The sequence below is a fragment of the Micromesistius poutassou genome (genome assembly GCF_964030765.1).
Source record: "Micromesistius poutassou genome assembly, chromosome: 9".
NCBI lineage: Eukaryota > Metazoa > Chordata > Actinopteri > Gadiformes > Gadidae > Micromesistius > Micromesistius poutassou.
Genome location: NC_140279.1, coordinates 11,959,930 through 11,977,446, shown reverse-complemented (window position 1 = coordinate 11,977,446; position 17,517 = coordinate 11,959,930). Strand labels below are relative to the sequence as shown.

At 49.9% G+C, this 17,517-nt stretch overlaps 1 protein-coding gene across 4 annotated transcripts in view; it reads right to left on the bottom strand.

Annotated features, from left to right (window-relative positions):
- Window positions 1-17,517, bottom strand: part of kank3 (KN motif and ankyrin repeat domains 3) — a 32,173-nt gene that overhangs the window by 5,318 nt on the left and 9,338 nt on the right. For 2 of the 4 annotated variants that reach the window (XM_084472703.1, XM_084472706.1), the window contains exons 2-10: window positions 13,702-13,901; window positions 11,081-11,181; window positions 8,392-10,482; window positions 7,042-7,135; window positions 5,776-6,027; window positions 5,277-5,367; window positions 4,758-4,977; window positions 3,505-3,647; window positions 466-666 (exon numbers count right to left, since the gene is read on the bottom strand). In XM_084472703.1, the coding sequence (XP_084328829.1) occupies window positions 466-666; window positions 3,505-3,647; window positions 4,758-4,977; window positions 5,277-5,367; window positions 5,776-6,027; window positions 7,042-7,135; window positions 8,392-10,482; window positions 11,081-11,117 (3,129 nt within the window). In that variant the 5' untranslated portion in view covers window positions 11,118-11,181; window positions 13,702-13,901. Of the gene's footprint in view, window positions 1-465; window positions 667-3,504; window positions 3,648-4,757; window positions 4,978-5,276; window positions 5,368-5,775; window positions 6,028-7,041; window positions 7,136-8,391; window positions 10,483-11,080; window positions 11,182-13,701; window positions 13,905-17,517 lie in introns of all 4 variants that reach the window. The other 2 variants (XM_084472705.1, XM_084472704.1) reach the window with 1 other exon arrangement.

The window sequence follows — 17,517 nt, the reverse complement described above, 5'->3', positions numbered from 1 at the left end:
CCGACTCAAGATTGTGTTTATAAATTATAAATCATTTCTAAAATATCTCAGCCATTGAGTCAGCTTGCACTCTATGGGCGTAACATAAACAAGACACTTTGTTATGAACCTGGAACATAAGAGCATTCAGAAACTGGCTTCCAAATGATATGCTCACAACATTAATCTCAGGTCAACATTTGACGTACAATTGACACTATTCATTTATATTTTGTTAAACTTTTACTTTTATTTGTTCTTATAATTGTTAATTGTTCTGTATTTTATTGATTGCGTATCCTATAAACGTCTAGGATTCCTGCCTGCCATGTCCACCCCCCTGAACAATCTTTGAGTTTGAAGGGTGCTGCGGTATATAAACAAACATGGCGTCGCCCTGACCAGACTTGACCATCTTGACCCTGCTCCCCTGATCCCCCTTCCGAACGGGAATAACCCCAGTGCAGCGGGTCGACCCAGACTCACGTGGTCCACGATGGAGATGTCGCAGCCGGGCTGGTCCAGGAGCAGCGAGACGATCTCGGAGCGGCCGTGCTCGCTGGCACACATCAGAGCGGTGGATCCCTCGTCGTCCTGAACGTTGACGTCCACGCCGCAGTCCAGCAGCGCCCGCACCATCTCCTCACGCCCGTGGCTCACCGCCAGCATCAGCGCCGTCTGGCCCGCCTGGGGGAAGAGTTTAGCATTTAGAACTTGGGGCGGCATGTGGACCAGGAGGTACAGCAGAGTGGCTGGTAACAGGAAGGTTGCTGGTTCGATCCCCGGCTCCTCCTAGCTGAGTGTTGAGGTGTCCCTGAGCAAGGCACCTAACCCTGACTGCTCCCGACGAGCTGGCTGTCTCCTTGCATGGTTAACACCGTCGTGGGTGTGTGAATGTGTGGATGAATGGGTGAATGTTAGGCAATATTGTAAAGCGCTTTGAGCGGCCACTGGTTAGGAAAGCGCTGTATAAATGTGTTTATTACCGTTTACTACTCACTGCTAGTGCTACTGTTTAGCATTTACTACTCACTGCTAGTGCTACTGTTTAACATTTACTACTCACTGCTAGTGCTACTGTTTAGCACAGGAGATGCTGCTATTGTGGTGGATTGTCTCTCGGTAAATAACTCTTTAACTATAGAGTTAAAGAGTCTAACTATAGACAATTTTACTCTAGTCTTATAGTTAAGTCTTAACTATAGCGTGCTGAATTTAACCCCCGGGCCAGACCTGCGTTTACTCTGAAATAATGCAGTACGGGGGAGGGTATTTGTATGTGATCACAGCATTCCTCTATGATCTATATCTGACTCAGCATTTTTCCGTTATGAAATCAGTCCAGATGTTCAACATAAATAAAATAGTGACCACTGAACTGAATGTGGATCATTCCTCTGCCTTGATACAATAAGCACCAAAACAACAAATAAACATTCATTCAATTTATAGTCACGAGAAAGAGAGAGCAAGAGAGAGAGAGAGAGAGAGAGAGAGAGAGAGAGAGAGAGAGAGAGAGAGAGAGAGAGAGAGAGAGAGAGAGAGAGAGAGAGAGAGAGAGAGAGAGAGAGAGAGAGAAAAATGTCAGAAGCAGAGAGAGAGTGACACAGGGTGAGATCGAAGGTGAGAGAGCATGTGTGAGGGAGAGAAAGTGAGGGCAACGGGTGACAAAGAGAGAGAGAGGACCCTCGGGCAAAAAGCCAGAGGGTGCCCCTTCACCAAAACAAAGCGTGGCTTGTGAAAAACAACAACAACAACCACAACAACGAATAAACATCAATTTGATTTATAGTCAGCCATGTTCCGGCTGGCCCTCGCCTTGTGATTTGTCTGCTGTGAATAGCAGTCAGGCGCCAGCTCCCAAAACATGAGACAACTCAATTAGACGTACGCAAACCACGCTAACACCATCATGGGATCTTCTCATTTGCCCACACAATGCCCTTCTGCCATGGACACCTATTACGACTGTGGGGAGGGAGCTGTGTTAACTGATTGAATGCAATTATCCATTTATCAGAAGATGACCCCGTTTACTCGTTAAGCTGATGCTCTAATCCCGGGCTCAGGGATGCCTGCAGGTAGACCCCGGGGTATGAAGGGGGTTTAGACTCCCAGAACCTTTAGCCTGGGCGTCGCAGTGACCCATGCTAACCTCTACTAGCCTATCCTGCCCTTTGATCAGCACACATACGAGCTATAACCATGGTCTTTGTCAAATGTAGGTGTAGGCGGGGAGCATGCTGAACAAGTGTGTATTTGTGGGACAAAGACGATTCTTTCTTAGCTGAGGATGTGTGGGGGGGTGGGGGGGGTGGGTGGTATGTCTTTGAAGTCTTCAAAGGAGTGTTGGCTAATTTATCCTTTGAGTAGAGACCATGCTAAATGCTAACAACTGCTATTCACGTCTTGAAATATGCTTTGTTAAGATGAAATGGACGAGTCAAACACATTATGTACGTTCCTTTTTCGTTATTATTTTTTTTTAAGTGACAACCTCAAATGAATAACGTAATATGTCTGAATAAAGTTACCTTTTTTTGTGGTTTGATCTCTTAGCTTGAGATCATGGGACACGGTTTATTTATAATCAAATCAATTTGAATGACTAGAGCTCCTTCAGACTCAGTCATGCCTCTGGTGATGTACGAGGAAGTAAAGACGGATCAGTACACCTGATTGTGCTGTCCTCTAACTCCCGCCATCACAAATCTATTCTCGATGGACCCTACGCTAACCTCTGCCTCCAGTAGCAAATCTTACCTGGAAATGCGTACGATCACAGAAGCAAAAACTGTACAGGGAGTTCGTCCCTAATGACGGGTCTTATCTGGAAATGAGTCAGCAGAAATCCCCCAAAACCACGTTTCACGTCTGTCTTCAACAAACAAAAGCCAGATGTGAGCTTTGTGTTTTCCCCCTGGGAGATGAGTGTTCATTCAGAGCATGCAGACATGGTAGGGTCAGAGCATGGGGTGTTATCAGTATTAAGTCATGGGAGCAGAGTAATATCTTGTATAATGGTTCAGTTATGGTCCCACGTCGACGCCACGCAATGACCACTCAGACGCTTCGGCGTAGTTGTGAACCTGTTTTTGGTTCTGCGTCGGGTTTTAGTGAGCGGACCAATCACAGCCCTTGCTGCTGTGATTGGTCGGTTACAATGATTGGGAGACGCACATTCGGCCCTTGCGGTGGACGCAAGGAGGGTCCGCAAGGACGTAATGGGTCCTTAAACCCCCTTGCGTTGCGTCGACGTGGAACCATAACCTAAGCCTTTACACTCATGTCATTCATGAGCACGTAGGGAGAGTTTAGCATCCTGCTCAATGCCTGCATGGAGACGGTGGACTTTGGAGTTCGAGGCCAAAATCTTCCTACCTGAATGAAACATCGTACACCAGTGAATCCCAACTTGGGGTCGGCGTGAGCAGGTTCCAGTGGGCACTTTGTACAATTTTTTTTCCCTTGTTTTACTTACAAAACACAGATGACAGGGATGCTGTGGTGTAGTGCGAGTCGTACCTGGCTGGCCTTGGCATTGACGTTCCCCAGGCTGAAGAGCTTCTTGACCACGGCCATGTCGTCTTCCTCCTTGACCGCGGATAGCGCCGCTAGCATGATAGCCGTGTAGCCCGCCTTGTTCTGCTTGTCCACGCAGCACACACCTGCAGCACAGACACATAGTTAGCATGATAGCCGTGTAGCTATCCACGCAGCACACACCTGCAACAGACACGTTTAGTTAGCATGGTAGTGGGGAAGCCCGCCTTGTTGCTTGTCCACGTAGCACTTACCACTAACAAGTGGCACGTTTATGCCACTTGTTAATTATTGTATATCAGTAGGCAAACTGTATTTTGGTGTTGCATATTTTTTACAAACTTGTTACGATTGTTATTTGTAGTAGACTATTAGTGCTGAGGGTCTGGTGCTGTATGAAGAAAATATTATCCAAGTATAAGTTTGAACAGGATCAATTCATTAACAAAAGTTTAAATTTGAGAAGCAGTTTGTTAGAGGATCATAAGATACTGACCCATACACATGCACACAAATACACACACACTCTTAAACAAGTGTCCAGCGGCTCCGCTTAAAGACATACTATTGATTTAAGATAACCGCTTAATGGAATCTTGTTTGGTCACATGACGGGAAAATCAACACTAACATTCCACAAGCCCCTCGTCCAATCACAAGGCCCCACCACCTTCTGCTGAGGTGTGTGTTCATTCCATTAAGGAGCCGAGGTTGGAATTCCAAAACAAACACCGGGCGGCCAGACGTTTAAAGTTAGACGCACAAACGTAGGCATAAAATAATAAGAGTCAGAGTCAGATTCATTTGTTTTGTATCAGATAGAATGACGATGATCGCTAATGTTTCCACTGATGAGAATCATGTGTTTTTCCTCAAACTCAGGCTGATTTCAGTCAGATGGTTCCCCCCCCACCCCCCATCTTGTTTGTTGTGTGTGACAAGTATCGTGGAAGTGTTACATTCGATCCCAGCCCAACAACAATATAGCATATGAGTTATATATATTTCCATCGGTTGTAATCGCCTCTTTAACATTGGATTTTCTTTTGCTGTTATCCATAACTAAATGAACAATGTGTTTTGAATCCGTGTTTTGAATCTGCATTTTAAATCTCTGTTTAGAATCTGCGTTTTTGAATTTGCATTCTCAATCCGTGTTTTGTATCTACCTCTCAAATCCCGCATTTCAATCCATTCCCCCCCATATTCTATCCGTGTTTTCCCCCCCTCCTCACCCGTGTCCAGCAGCAGCCCCACCACGCCGAAGTTGGAGTGCGACACGCTGTAGTGCAGCGCCGTGTTGCCGTTCCCATCGGTCATGTTGACCACCGTCTCTAGCAGCGCCGCCGACACCTCCGTGAACGCCATCAGGTAATCGGAGACCCGAGCGGGCTGGGCCGTCTTGGCGCTGGACACCCGGAACCACTCCAGCTGCACCGAGTGCGTGCTGGACAGCTAGGGGTCAAAGGGGTCAGAGGTTATATGTGATACTGTGACCGTACATGATGTATATTCGTTTTTTGGGGTTATTAGTGATTTTACCCAAAGCGATTTACAGTGAATTCAGATAGAGGTCATTGAAGAGGAGGTAGAGGTTAGGCCTCTTAGCCAAGGATGTCTACAGTTAGTTTGTGGACAAATCAGAACCAGACAAATCCTATTTTTAAAATCACAATCAAAATGTTTCATCCCCATAAGGAGAACGGTAGCCACTCCGTGTGTTGAGTGAGGGACGGATCCTGACTCCAACTCACCACTTCCTTGGTCTTCAGGACGGTGATGTCATCTTTCAGGTGGTTCTTCAGGATCAGACACGCCTCTCTCATCTTAGAACTCAGCTCGAACCTGAGCAGAGAGCCGACACACCAGAATAACACACCGGAAACACACACCGGAATGACACACCGCTCTATTCTAGGGTACTCTTTTCTACTGCTCCACTTCTATCCTGCATCAAGCTCATGTAAGTTTGGTAGAATCCTAGAAAAAATACAACAAAACAATATGACAAATAGTGGAGTTTTCCCGTGCGTCATGAACATGATAATCAAAATTGATTTTATAGATTGATAAAAATCATAAAAGTCAAAATAGCACAAAAAAAACAAGTGGTCTGAGAGTCATAATTAAACATAAGAACATTGACAAAACATAAAATTAGGTCTGATGAAGAGAAATTATGGAGAGGCTAAAAAGCTATTTAAAAAAACGATTTAAATAAATAAAATGTTGCCTTTTAAGAAAACATTTTACTTTTCTTTCACGATCTGAGAGTCGTCTCCGTGGGCGGCCCTCAGGGTCTCCTCGTCCGTGTCGCTCTCGTCCACGTTGACGTTGCGCTCCTCGTCTGACGTCTCCTCCTCCAGCGCCCCCTGGTCCTCCTCGTCGCTGTCCGAGCACTCGCCCTCGCCACTCTCCCCCGAGGAGCTCCCCTCCTCCTCCTCCTCGTCCTCCTCCTCGTCTTCCTCATCTTCCGCCTCCTCTTCGCTCGATGTAGACTCATACCTATATATAAAGGGGGCGTTGGGGAGATGACGTAAACATTTAAAGCAGTGTTAAGTTGTTTCTGACCACTAGGGGGCAGTAGAGAAACCTTCGCAGGGAGGACTATGCAGAATTCAATCAGGAGCTGATTAAGTTAAAAAACACTGAAAAGATTAAAAACCAAAGATCGTCTGACTGTTTGCTTTCAGAACGTCTCAATAGCCGTTTCTCAATACCAAGTACGCGGACTACGTTCTCACAGACTTGGAAGTATGTACTTGGCAAGTCCGGACTTCCGAGAACGCGAGTACGCACCTGCAATTGGAACAGCAGCGGACTCGATGACGTCACCACCTCAGCTCTGTTAACTGTGCTTTACGGCCTCAAACTACTGAACAATATAAACAAATTATATAAAATAAAATTCCAGCCTCTTTAATTTTAAAATAGTATGTCAATATTTTGAATGAATAGGCCTACATTTTTGTTATATATGTAAAATGTTCCTATATATAGCCTATTATTATAGCTTACATATTTTAAAACATGGGAATGTGAAATGCATCCTGGGATATTTAACGGTCCCAAGTCCACACGAGTCACCTCCGATGCATCCTCGGTAGAATGGCCTCATCGAGAACGCATCGAGAACACTTCCGGGTTTTACGACAGTACTCGCGTACTTGGAATTGGAACAGTGCTTGGGCTACCACTGATGACGTTTACCGAGAACGCAAGTACACGAATACACACGAGAATGTGAATTGAGAAACGTCTAATGTGTTGTTGATCCACCAGCAAAGAGTTCAAGGAAAGATTTTTAAAATGGGAAATTTGATTAGAGTATAATTTGAGTGTAATAACAAATAATGTTATTGACTTAGAACTGACATTAGGAACTGTACAGCTAACTGGCTTGGGAAACTGATCAAGAATTTCCGCTTTCAGTTTATCCAGCAAACCAAGACTGCCATGAGGTGAATAAGCCCCATAGTAGGGCTGGATTCAAATTGTGGTTCCATCGTTCTGTCTTACCCTCCGTTGAGGATCCCAACAAATTGCAGGCTCTTCTTGCCAGCGTTGCCTGTGTTAGTCCCATCCTTCCTCTTCATGATGGACTTGAGGAGACCTGGGACAGGGCAAACACACGGTTGTCAAGGCGACAGAGAAGGACATCATCTCAGAGCCCGACTGTGGCAACAACAGTGGTCCTTCCTTCGGAGACCGACCCTAGCCTAGGGTTATAAATTGCTGATTACGTATATTTCTCATAGAGCAACACTTGTTCTTCAACAGATACACTTACAAAAAAATAAAACAAATGTGTGTTAACAGCTAGATGTCTCACAAAGTAATCATGTCTAGAACTATTTATTTCAGTACAACCCTGAGGTTGAATGCACAATTAAAAGGACAGACCAGGCCTAAAGGTATCTAGATTAAATTAAGAAATCATTAAAAAATATATGAAGCCCTTAAATTTGGTTAAAATAGAGCAAGTTATGCAGGACGTGGAACAGGACACAGTCAGCAGTATGGCGTCAGTATCCTCTAAACACAGTCAGACAGACGACCGAGCAGACCCTGCAGGTCAGCAAATTGACATAAGGACTTTTGTTCTGTGCCTTCAACTATTTATATAACCTCATTTATATAACCCCAAAAACAGCCAGAAGCACATTAAATTAATACAGTTTGGAATCAGCCGGTTGCCCCCTCTTAACATTTTATGAATTAAACACAATTGCAACCACAACAGGTTGAACTGAATCCTAAGACTTTTATGCAAGCCACAATTTGAAACACATGAGGGGTGTAAACACTGTTTCACCGTTTACAGCTAATGAAGCAAGCTGGGCTCAGTAGCCATGTTTGATAAGTAAGTGGGTCTTTTACGGGAGTATATCTGTTGGATGGCCAATATCAACCTCTGTGTACTTGAAGGGCAATATGTTGAATCCATTGACTGTGGATTTAAGGGATCAAGCCTCTTAGATAGCCCATAAACGGATCTTTAGCCTTCTGTAGTCACACGTGCTCTGTGGTTATTCAGAGAGTAAGTTCACACAAAGAAAAGTCTGTTCAGAACATCTCCACAGAGTCTGAGTTAGACCTGCTATGACATCCTTCATCCTTCTATCACTGACACATTCCTTCAATGTTAAATGTAGAAAACATTGATGAATCAATAAAAGCCTATTGAAAAAATATTGAACGTTTCTCTGTTATCTTACGATTGTCGGTGTCTCCGTGGCGATTATTCAACGTCGGCAATTTCCGGTTTGTACCTCATGCCCAATGTTTCTCAGGGACGAGATTAACCGAATAACATTACCCCAGGAAGCAGGCGAGCCACGCCCCCCTCTACAGCCCTACGGTGCTCACCTGTCTTGGGTCGGGCCGGCGCGCCGTCCTCCCGCTCCTCCGCGCTGACCTTCTCGGCGGCGCTCACCATCTCCTCGTCCGGCGTGATCTGGTACTCGGCGATGGTCAGCTGACGCTTCTTCAGCCCCGTGGCCGTGACCCTGGGCTCCATCACCGCCACCTCCACCACCACCACGTCCTCCTCTTCCTCCTCCTCGTCCGGGAATCTCTCCCACTGGCACGCCGCGTGGACCAGAGCGACGGGCTCCGGAGCCGCCACCACCGCCGCCACCACCACCGGCTCCGCCGCCACCACCTCAACGTCCGTCTGTGTGCCCCTCTCGACCGGGTCGGCCGTCAGATCCTCCCCGACGCACACACTGACCACCTCCGGCCGGCACGTGACTCCGACGTGCCGCGGGTTCGAGGGCGCGGTCCCCACGGCGACGTGCACGCTGTCGGGCGTGGCCTGGACCCCCTTCTCCAGCGTGACCCTGGTCTCCCACTCCAGGGCCCGGGCCCTCAGCGCGCCCAGGTCCGTGTCGGCCGAGCTCAGCCGGAGCTCCAGGGCCGCCATGGACTCCTGCTGGAACTTGATGGTGTCCTGCAGGGTGTCCATCTCCCGCTGGGCCTCGCTGGTCACCCCCAGCAGGGACTCCATCACCCAGACGCCGGCCTCCTGCGTCTGCAGCGTCCTCGTCTGGGTGCCCTCCTCGCGGCCCGCCGGGGGCGCGTCCGTCCCCGTGGTCTGGTCGCGCACGGCGATCTCCGCCCCCTCGCACGCGTCCTTCCTGCCCAGGCTGTAGTAGAACACCGCCGAGTCCATCCGCTCGTCCCCCCCCGACGCCACCGACTTCTGCTCCGACGCCACCGGAACCTTCCCGGGAACCTTCGGGGCGGCTTTCTCCTGGCATTCCGGCGCCTTCTCCTGTTTCGCCTCGAAGCGGGCGGTGAGCTTTCTGAGTTCCTCGGACCGCCCGCCTCCGAGGCGGCTGGGCGAGGCCGGCGGGGAGGCCAGCCGCTGGGCCTTGGGTTGGGCCGAGCTCTGGAGGGGCTCCGTGGTTTGAGTGGAGCTCTCTGTGTGTTGCTTCCTCCTCCCCTCGGCCTCTCTCCTCCCCTCTGCCTCCTTCCTCAACTCTTCCTCTCTCCTCCCCTCTGCCTCCCTCTTCTCTTCGGCCTCTCTCCTCTCCTCGGCCTCTCTCCTCCCCTCCGCCTCCCTCTTCTCCTCCGCCTCCCTCTTCTCCTCCGCCTCCCTCTTCTCCTGCAGCACCATCAGGAGCATCTCCTTCTCGGCGCGGAGCTTGGCCAGCTCCCTCTCCAGCGCCGGGACCCCCTTCACCCTCTCCTCCATGTCCTTCAGCTGCCGCAGCGCCGTGGCCATCTGCTCGCGGACCGTCTGCAGCTGGTTGGGGGCCACGGGCGTCATGGGGGCGCCCGGCCCCGGGGTGCTGCGCCCGGACGTCTGAGGGCTGGGCCGGGTCCAGAGGCCGCCCGGCACGGTCAGGCCCGGGGCAGCAGGCAGCAGGCGCCCCTCGGCCCCGGCGACAACCGGTGCGGGCGTGGCCACACCCTTGAAGGCGGGCTTGGGGGGGTCGGCGAGCTGCAGACGCAGGCCGTTGTGCCCGTGGTGGTTCTGCTCCTGCTGCAGCCGCCGGCTGGTCTCCAGCAGGGTGTGCTCCACGCGGGGGTTGCGCTGCGGCGGCGGCGGGGGCACCTTGGCCCCGGCGGACAGAGGAAGGGCGCTCAGGGCCGTCAGCGGGGAGAGGCCCAGGCCCTCGCAGGGCGCCGAGCCCAGGCGCTTGCGGGGCGGCGGCGGGGGAGGGACCCGGCCTTCCTCGCTTCCCTGGGAGGTCAGGGACTCGGTGGAGGTCCAGCCGCTGGCGCGCCCCCCGCCCACGCTGGGGCTCCGCTGGGAGAGCCGGGCCCCGCGGCCCCCCGACCGCCGCGGGCCCACGGGGGCCCGGCGCAGGTTGTGGCCGCTCTCGATCTCCTCCACATACTTGAGGAAGTCCAGGTCCAGCTGGAAGCCGTAGGGGGTCTGCACCGAGTAGGAGGCGGCCGGGTCTGCCTCCTCGGTACCGGCCCCGCAGTACAGGAACGGAGAGCCCAGGTCTGCAGGACGGAGGAGCACAGTTTTAAACACACACACACACACACACACACACAAGCACACGCACACACAAGCACACACACACACACACACACACACACACACACACACACACACACACACACACACACACACACACACACACACACACACAAACACACAAGCATACACACATAGACACACATAAACACACAAACTCACACACACACACACACACACACACACACACACACTCCTACAGGAATACTAATACTCAACCTGCAGTTGACATCAGACTCAGAATGAGTCCATCTCAGAAGCAGACCCCCCCCCATTACCCACCTGGTGCTTTCCCTGTAGTGTGCACCTTGTGTGGTCAGATTCAAGCAGCTATGAAGCTTTATAACTAGTAAGTGTGTATCTGTCAACACACACAGTCTTAAGAAATAACAAAAAACTAACAAACCCAGATTTATGTGTTTAATTATCTTTGTTTTTACGTAATGCCCAATATGTTGCATTTGTAAAATTCCCTAGAAAGACAAAGAAAGAAAACAAACAAAGACATTTCCACTCAAGACCGGAGACATAACAACACAAAGTCTTCCTGTGGGGACTCGCCTGGCAGTTTGGGGGTAACTTGTACGGACTGAGTCATCTTTTCCAGTGGAGTGGAAGCTTCCGGAGGGATACCTGACAAGGTGTTGAGTCAACAGCAACACCTGTGTGTCAAGCAGAAACACAAAGCGCATTCAATGAGAATCAAAACATACAACACATTTCAAACAGGGTGAAGAACTACAAATATCTGTAGTATGTTCCCTGGCTGTCCTCTATAAGAAGTCTAAGGGCCCTATCTTGCGCCCGGCGCCAATTGACTTTCTACACTGACGCATCGTAGTTTGCACCCAGCGCAAAGCTGATTTATCTCGCCGTCATAATAGCAACAGCGCCGTAGAACCGCCCTAAAAGTACTTTGACTTTGCGCCTTGACATCTGTGTTTTAGACCGTCTAACTAGGGCCCTAAGTGTACATAGTGGAGACTTGGGAGACAATGGATCCCAGGAGTTGGTCTCCTACTCGCCTTAAACACATGACACACACCGACATCAACAAACTGAGCGGTTGTTTATTTAAAGTTTGTGTAAGCCATTGTCCACCCTTCAGTTTGAAACATGTCAAACAGTAGAGGCAGGCCATGAATGACATCAGTCCTGCTCTCTCAAAAGAATGGATAATCACACTCTGGCCGCTCTCGTCCAACGTAACTCACTTCCTGAAACTGGGAATGTTTGACAGGGAGACCTAAGCTCAAAGATGCTAACTACATGTAGACTGTGGACATCGGGCCTTGAACCCACACCCTTTCATCCACCACCTCAACACTAGACTATCCTGTCCCCTCAGAAGATGGGGAGTCTGATGTGTTTGTAGTGAGTGGCGGGCCTCAACCAAAAACAAAGTAAAAAATTATTTCCCGAAAATATTTCTCGAAATCGAAAAGAGTTCCCGAAACAACGTACAAACATGAATAAATATGATGTCATTTGTGAGTCCAGACTAGAAGCGGGGTAGATGTGTCATTCCCCACGGGAGAGCAACGAGGAACATGTGAAAAGAATAAGGGTTTTTCCAACGCCTTTTAAACATGGACGGTGTTTCCGAAAAACCATGGAGACAAAGCCCTGGCAGTGTGTCCAGGATGACATGCAAGAGCCTGTGTCTTCACAGGTCCTTCAGAAGCTCAGTGGCGGGGGACGCCAGCAGAGAGCCATGGATTAGGACCGTCACACAGGGAGGACGTGTGAGCTAACACACACCTGCCCTGGAGGCAGGTGTGCGTTTACAGTGTGTGTGTGTGTGTGTGTGTGTGTGTACTTCACACATGCATAAGTATATATGTTTTTGTAATGCAAAGCACAAAAGCTCTACGGCTTATTCGTTTTTGTTTGTGTGTGTGTGTGTGTGTGTGTGTGTGTGTGTGTGTGTGTGTGTGTGTGTGTGTGTGTGTACGTTGGTGGTGGTTAGTGAGGTCCCCCCTTCACTGGGTGTCTTGAGTGTCTAGAAAAGCGCTATATAAATTCAATTAATTATTATTATTATTATTATTATTATTACATGTGTGTCTGTGTGTGTGTGTGTACTTCACACACGCATAAATCCTGAGTTAGCATTCAGAATATCTGTTTTTGTAATGCAAAGCACAACAACTCTACGGCTCATCCATGTTTGTGTGTGTGTGTGTGTGTATGTGCATGTAAACCTCTGTGTGTGTGGACTCTCAGTGTACAAATCCTCCTCCAGATTATGTTACTTGTGTAAGTCACGGACCGACGTCACGAGGAAACAGAGGGAGCCACAACAAAGCACTGAACTGCGTCCAGCCAGAAGCCACACAGCTGGCCGTACCCGGAGGAGCCCAGCAGCTGAGCCGGCGGCTTAGCCCACAGAGGCAGCTCTTCCCTGGGTAGAGGCCTGGGAACACAGGGCCAGACCGCTGGAAGTATGAGGAGAGGAGCACAGGGATGCCACTGCGGACACGCTGAACACAACGCTGATTAGAGGGACTAATCAAAGGGAAAGCTGTGGCAGGGTGGAGACGCAGAGTTTGTGGTGTGTGTGTGTGTGTGTGTGTGTGTGTGTGTGTGTGTGTGTGTGTGCGTATGTGTGTGTGTGTGTGTGTGTGTGTGTGTGTGTGTGTGTGAGAGAGAGACAGAGAGATAGAGAGAGAGAGAGAGAGAGAGAGAGAGAGAGAGAGAGATATCGGGAAACAGCAAGGAAAAGAGACCGAAAGGGAGCGAGAGATTTTGTTCCAGCCAATCAGCGGCTGAGGTTTCCTGTGACTCATAGCTTGCGTTTTAATTTATTACTGACTCTGCAGTTGTTCCTTCAGGCTCCGCTGACGGCGCAGACGCAGAATCACTCATAAAAACCAAGATTGAATCACTGCCACAGAAAATAACAGGAGTGGCCAATGAGTTTGCATTTATGTGTTGACGGATTTAGGAGCCCGGGTGGAGGAATGCCTGCGCGTTCACAAATTTAAATATGCAGTAATCTAAGGTATGATTACACGTATGTGATTACACGTATGATTGCAAATCTAACAGTGTCATGAAAGTAATTGACACGCACAGTGAATTACACAGTGAATTACACTCTAGCCCCACTCAACCCCCTGTCTCATCATGCAAAGCCCAAAATTGATAATCACATGTTATTTCACAGATCCACAACTGACCGGTGGTTCTCTGGGCAGGTCAGGGGCTAGGGGCCTCAGGTCTCAGGATGGGGAGCCCAGGGGTGCTTTACGTCTGGGGCCCGGCCTGACATGGACCTCCAGCAGCGAGGTGATGGATGAAGCTGCCGCTGCTGCTGCTGCCTCGGCGGCCGTCCAGTTTCAGGCTACCTTCCCCCGGATCTCAGTTCAACTCCGGCTCCCTGCTTCACAAACAGGCCAGAGAGGAAATGACAGAGAGAGGGAGACGAGGGGAGAGAGATAGTTGGAGAGAGGGAGAGGGGGGGGGTGCATTGAGAGATGGGGGGGGCGGGAGTGAGAGAGCGGAGACAGACAGACACAGAGAGAGAGGAAGCGGAAGACAGGGTTATGAAAACATTGGCCGTGTTTGTGTTTATGAAGTGATCTCCTCTCTGCATACCTCTGTGACAGAGCAGAGATGTACCTGTAAGGTGAACACAAAGTCCATTGGATTGAAGCGCACACACACACACACACACACACACACACACATACACAGACACACACACACACACACACACACACACAATACATACACACACACACAATACACACACACACACAGACACACACACACACGGCCCCAGGCCACATTCCAGGCCCAGACACCCCCCCCTCCGTGTCCAGGCTGGGACACGCACACGTTCCCGCCGTCAGACACCGTGCCTCCATCCGTCATATTGACACCCTGTCGTCAACACGCCCCCCCTCCCCCCATAGCACTCTGCCGTTGGTACGCTCCAGAGGAGCTGGTGTGTACCACGGAGGGGTCGCGTGTCTGCCTCACCTCCATGGTGGAGCGAGGGAGAGATGCTCCCCGCTTTGATAAGAGACCCGACTCATCTTTACCTCGAGAGGAAGGGGACGAGGGAGGGAGGGAGGGGAGGAGGGAGGAGAGAGGAAAGTGAGGGAGGGAGGGAGGGAGGGAGGGAGGGAGGGAGGAAGGACGGAAGGAAGGAGGGAGGAGAGGGAAGGAAGGAGGAGAGGAAGGGGGAGGGAGGAAAGGAGGGAAGGAAGGGAGGAAAGGAAGGGAGGAGAGGAGGGAGGAGGGAGGGAGGGAAGGAAGGAAGGAAGGAAGGAGGAAAGGGAGAAAGGATGTAAGGAAGGGAGAAGGAGAGAAGGGTCTGTGGAAGAAAAGTAGGATATAAGGGAAGGGAATATTAGGGAAGCAAACAAGCAGGGAATAGTAAGAAAATAAGGAAGGAAGACAGGATGTCTGGAAAGAACTAGGAAACCAACCAATAAGTTAATCAAGAAACGAACAAACAAACAACCAACAATCCAAGCAAACAGTGAAACTAAAGGGCAGCAGTGAGAGCAGCTCTGGGCCGGCTCTCTCTCTTATCAGCAGGACTGGGGGCCTTCCATCAGCCACCGTCCCATCAGCGGCCTGCTCAGCCTCAACCTGTCACCCAGACCTACGACCTGACAAGACCTCCACACACACACACACATACAGGCACGCTCACACACACAGAGGCACGTACACACATACAAAACCACACACACACACACACACACACACACACACACATACTGAACAGCACTCACAGGCACGCAAAACAAACACAAACACACACCCACGAACAAACGCACACACACACACACACAGGCACACATGCACAAACCACACACACATTCACACCCCCCCCCCCCCCCCCCCCCATACACACACGAGCAGTAGGGTGTCACTATATGGTCATCATGATAACACCAAGAACACATGGATATCAGTGTGTTTTTGACAAGATCCTGTCCAGCGTCACTGGTAGAGCAAGGCATTAATACATGGCCAGAGGTTAGGAGTCTGTCTGAGTGTGTGTGTTTGTGTGTCTCTCTGTGTGTATCTCTGTGTGTGTGTGTGTGTGTGTGTGTGTGTGTGTGTGTGTGTGTGTGTGTGTGTGTGTGTGTGTGTGTGCGTCTGTGTGCATATGTGTACCCAGTGATACCGGAGAGGAGCAGGCTTTTCCTGAGGGGAAAGGCGCCTGAGTGGGGAAATGCTGACGGTTACCTATTCCACTGCAATGCCGGCGGTTTTATTGAAGGCATCTCCATTCCTCACCTGAGACGCACCACCAGCGCTCCGCTCGCTTAGCAACACAGAACAACAAAACACCACTGTATGGTTGCCAACCACCTCGGAAACACACACCGCTGATATGGGACCGGGACCAGCTGCAGCCACGCAGCAGATCAACAGGTTGACGTGAACCACAGGAACTAACCCTCACCCTGTTCTTAGAGGAACATCTCCAACCCTCTATACTCTACACAAGATGACAGGTCCCGTACATGTTTGTGTGTGTGTGTGTGTGTGTGTGTGCATGTGTGTATGTGTACGTGTGCGTGTGTGTGTGCATGTGCGTGTGTGTGTGCGTGTGTTGTATGTGTACGTGCATGTAAACACATGTGTGTGTGTGCACTCTCAGGGTAGAACTCCTCCTCCACATTATGTTACTTGTGTGTGGCAGGTCTTTGGTTTACCCTGGTATGGGACCGACAATAGGGTCGGATTAGCTCAGGAGGTAGAGCGGGTTGACTTATAACTGAAAGGTTGCTAGTTCAATCCCTGGCTCCTCCTATCTGAGTGTCAATGTGTCCCTGAGTAATCACCTCACCCTAACTGCTCCCGACAAGCTGGCTGTTATCTTGCATGGTTGACTACGCCGTCAATGTGTATTAACCGTCTGCTAAATATAAATGGTATACGGGAACATTTTCATTCTGTTCTCTCCACATAACTTAAGAGTCACATGGGTTGAGCAGACAAACTTGGGTTGAGGGTTGAGGAAACCGCTATCTCTGCTAGGGTTGTGCTGCTCACCGTCACAAGGAGCAGCGGTGTGAACAGTTTAAATTGCAATTAAATTAAATGATAGGCTCCTTCCTGGCCTGCCTTTGCCACCAGCACATTCCTTCAGCCTCATGTAAACACAATCATGAAAATATACCGTCCCAGCATTCTTCTGCTCACGTAACCAAAGTTCTCCATCTCTTCAAACCAATGCTTCCAACCCCCCTCATCTCTGCACAGCAGTTTTCAGCTCATGTTGCTCTTTAACCCGAGGTCCATGTCTTCTACTGAAATACAATCTCCTGTCTTTTGAAATACAATCTTCTGTCTTTTGAAATGCAATCTTCTGTCTTTCGAAATACAAACTTCTGTCTGTTAACACACTTTCATCCCCTTAAGCATCCTATCCTTCTCTAACTAATACTTCTCTCCCCCCCCCCCAATCCTCTCCTTCTCACCTTCTCCTCCTTTAACTCATGTTCCTACACCTCCTGCAGCTCCTCCACCCACCTCCCATCCTCCTCCGTCTCCTCATCCTCCTCCTTTAACTCATGTTCCTACACCTCCTGCAGCTCCTCCACCCACCTCCCATCCTCCTCCGTCTCCTCATCCTCCTCCTTTAACTCATACTCCTACACCTCCTGCTGCTCCTCCAGCCCCCCGTCCTCCCTCTCCTCCTCCACCTCCTCTCTCTCGGAGAGCTCTCCCCCTCAGAGAGAGAGAGAGAGAGAGAGAGAGAGAGAGAGAGAGAGCAGAACCTCTCAAGAGCTTCTCTGTTTTTCTTTCCGCCACTTGAAGACAGGCAGCAAATTACAGGGTCGAGAGAGAGAGAGAGAGAATACATTCCTGTACTTTACTAACCAGCTGAGCGACACATTTCCCAGCCACACAACAGAGACACACACACACAGACAAACTTATGGGTGCAGACATACATAAAGTCACACTCATGCATGCATGTGTGCACATCCACACAAGAAAACAAATACACATAAACCACACAC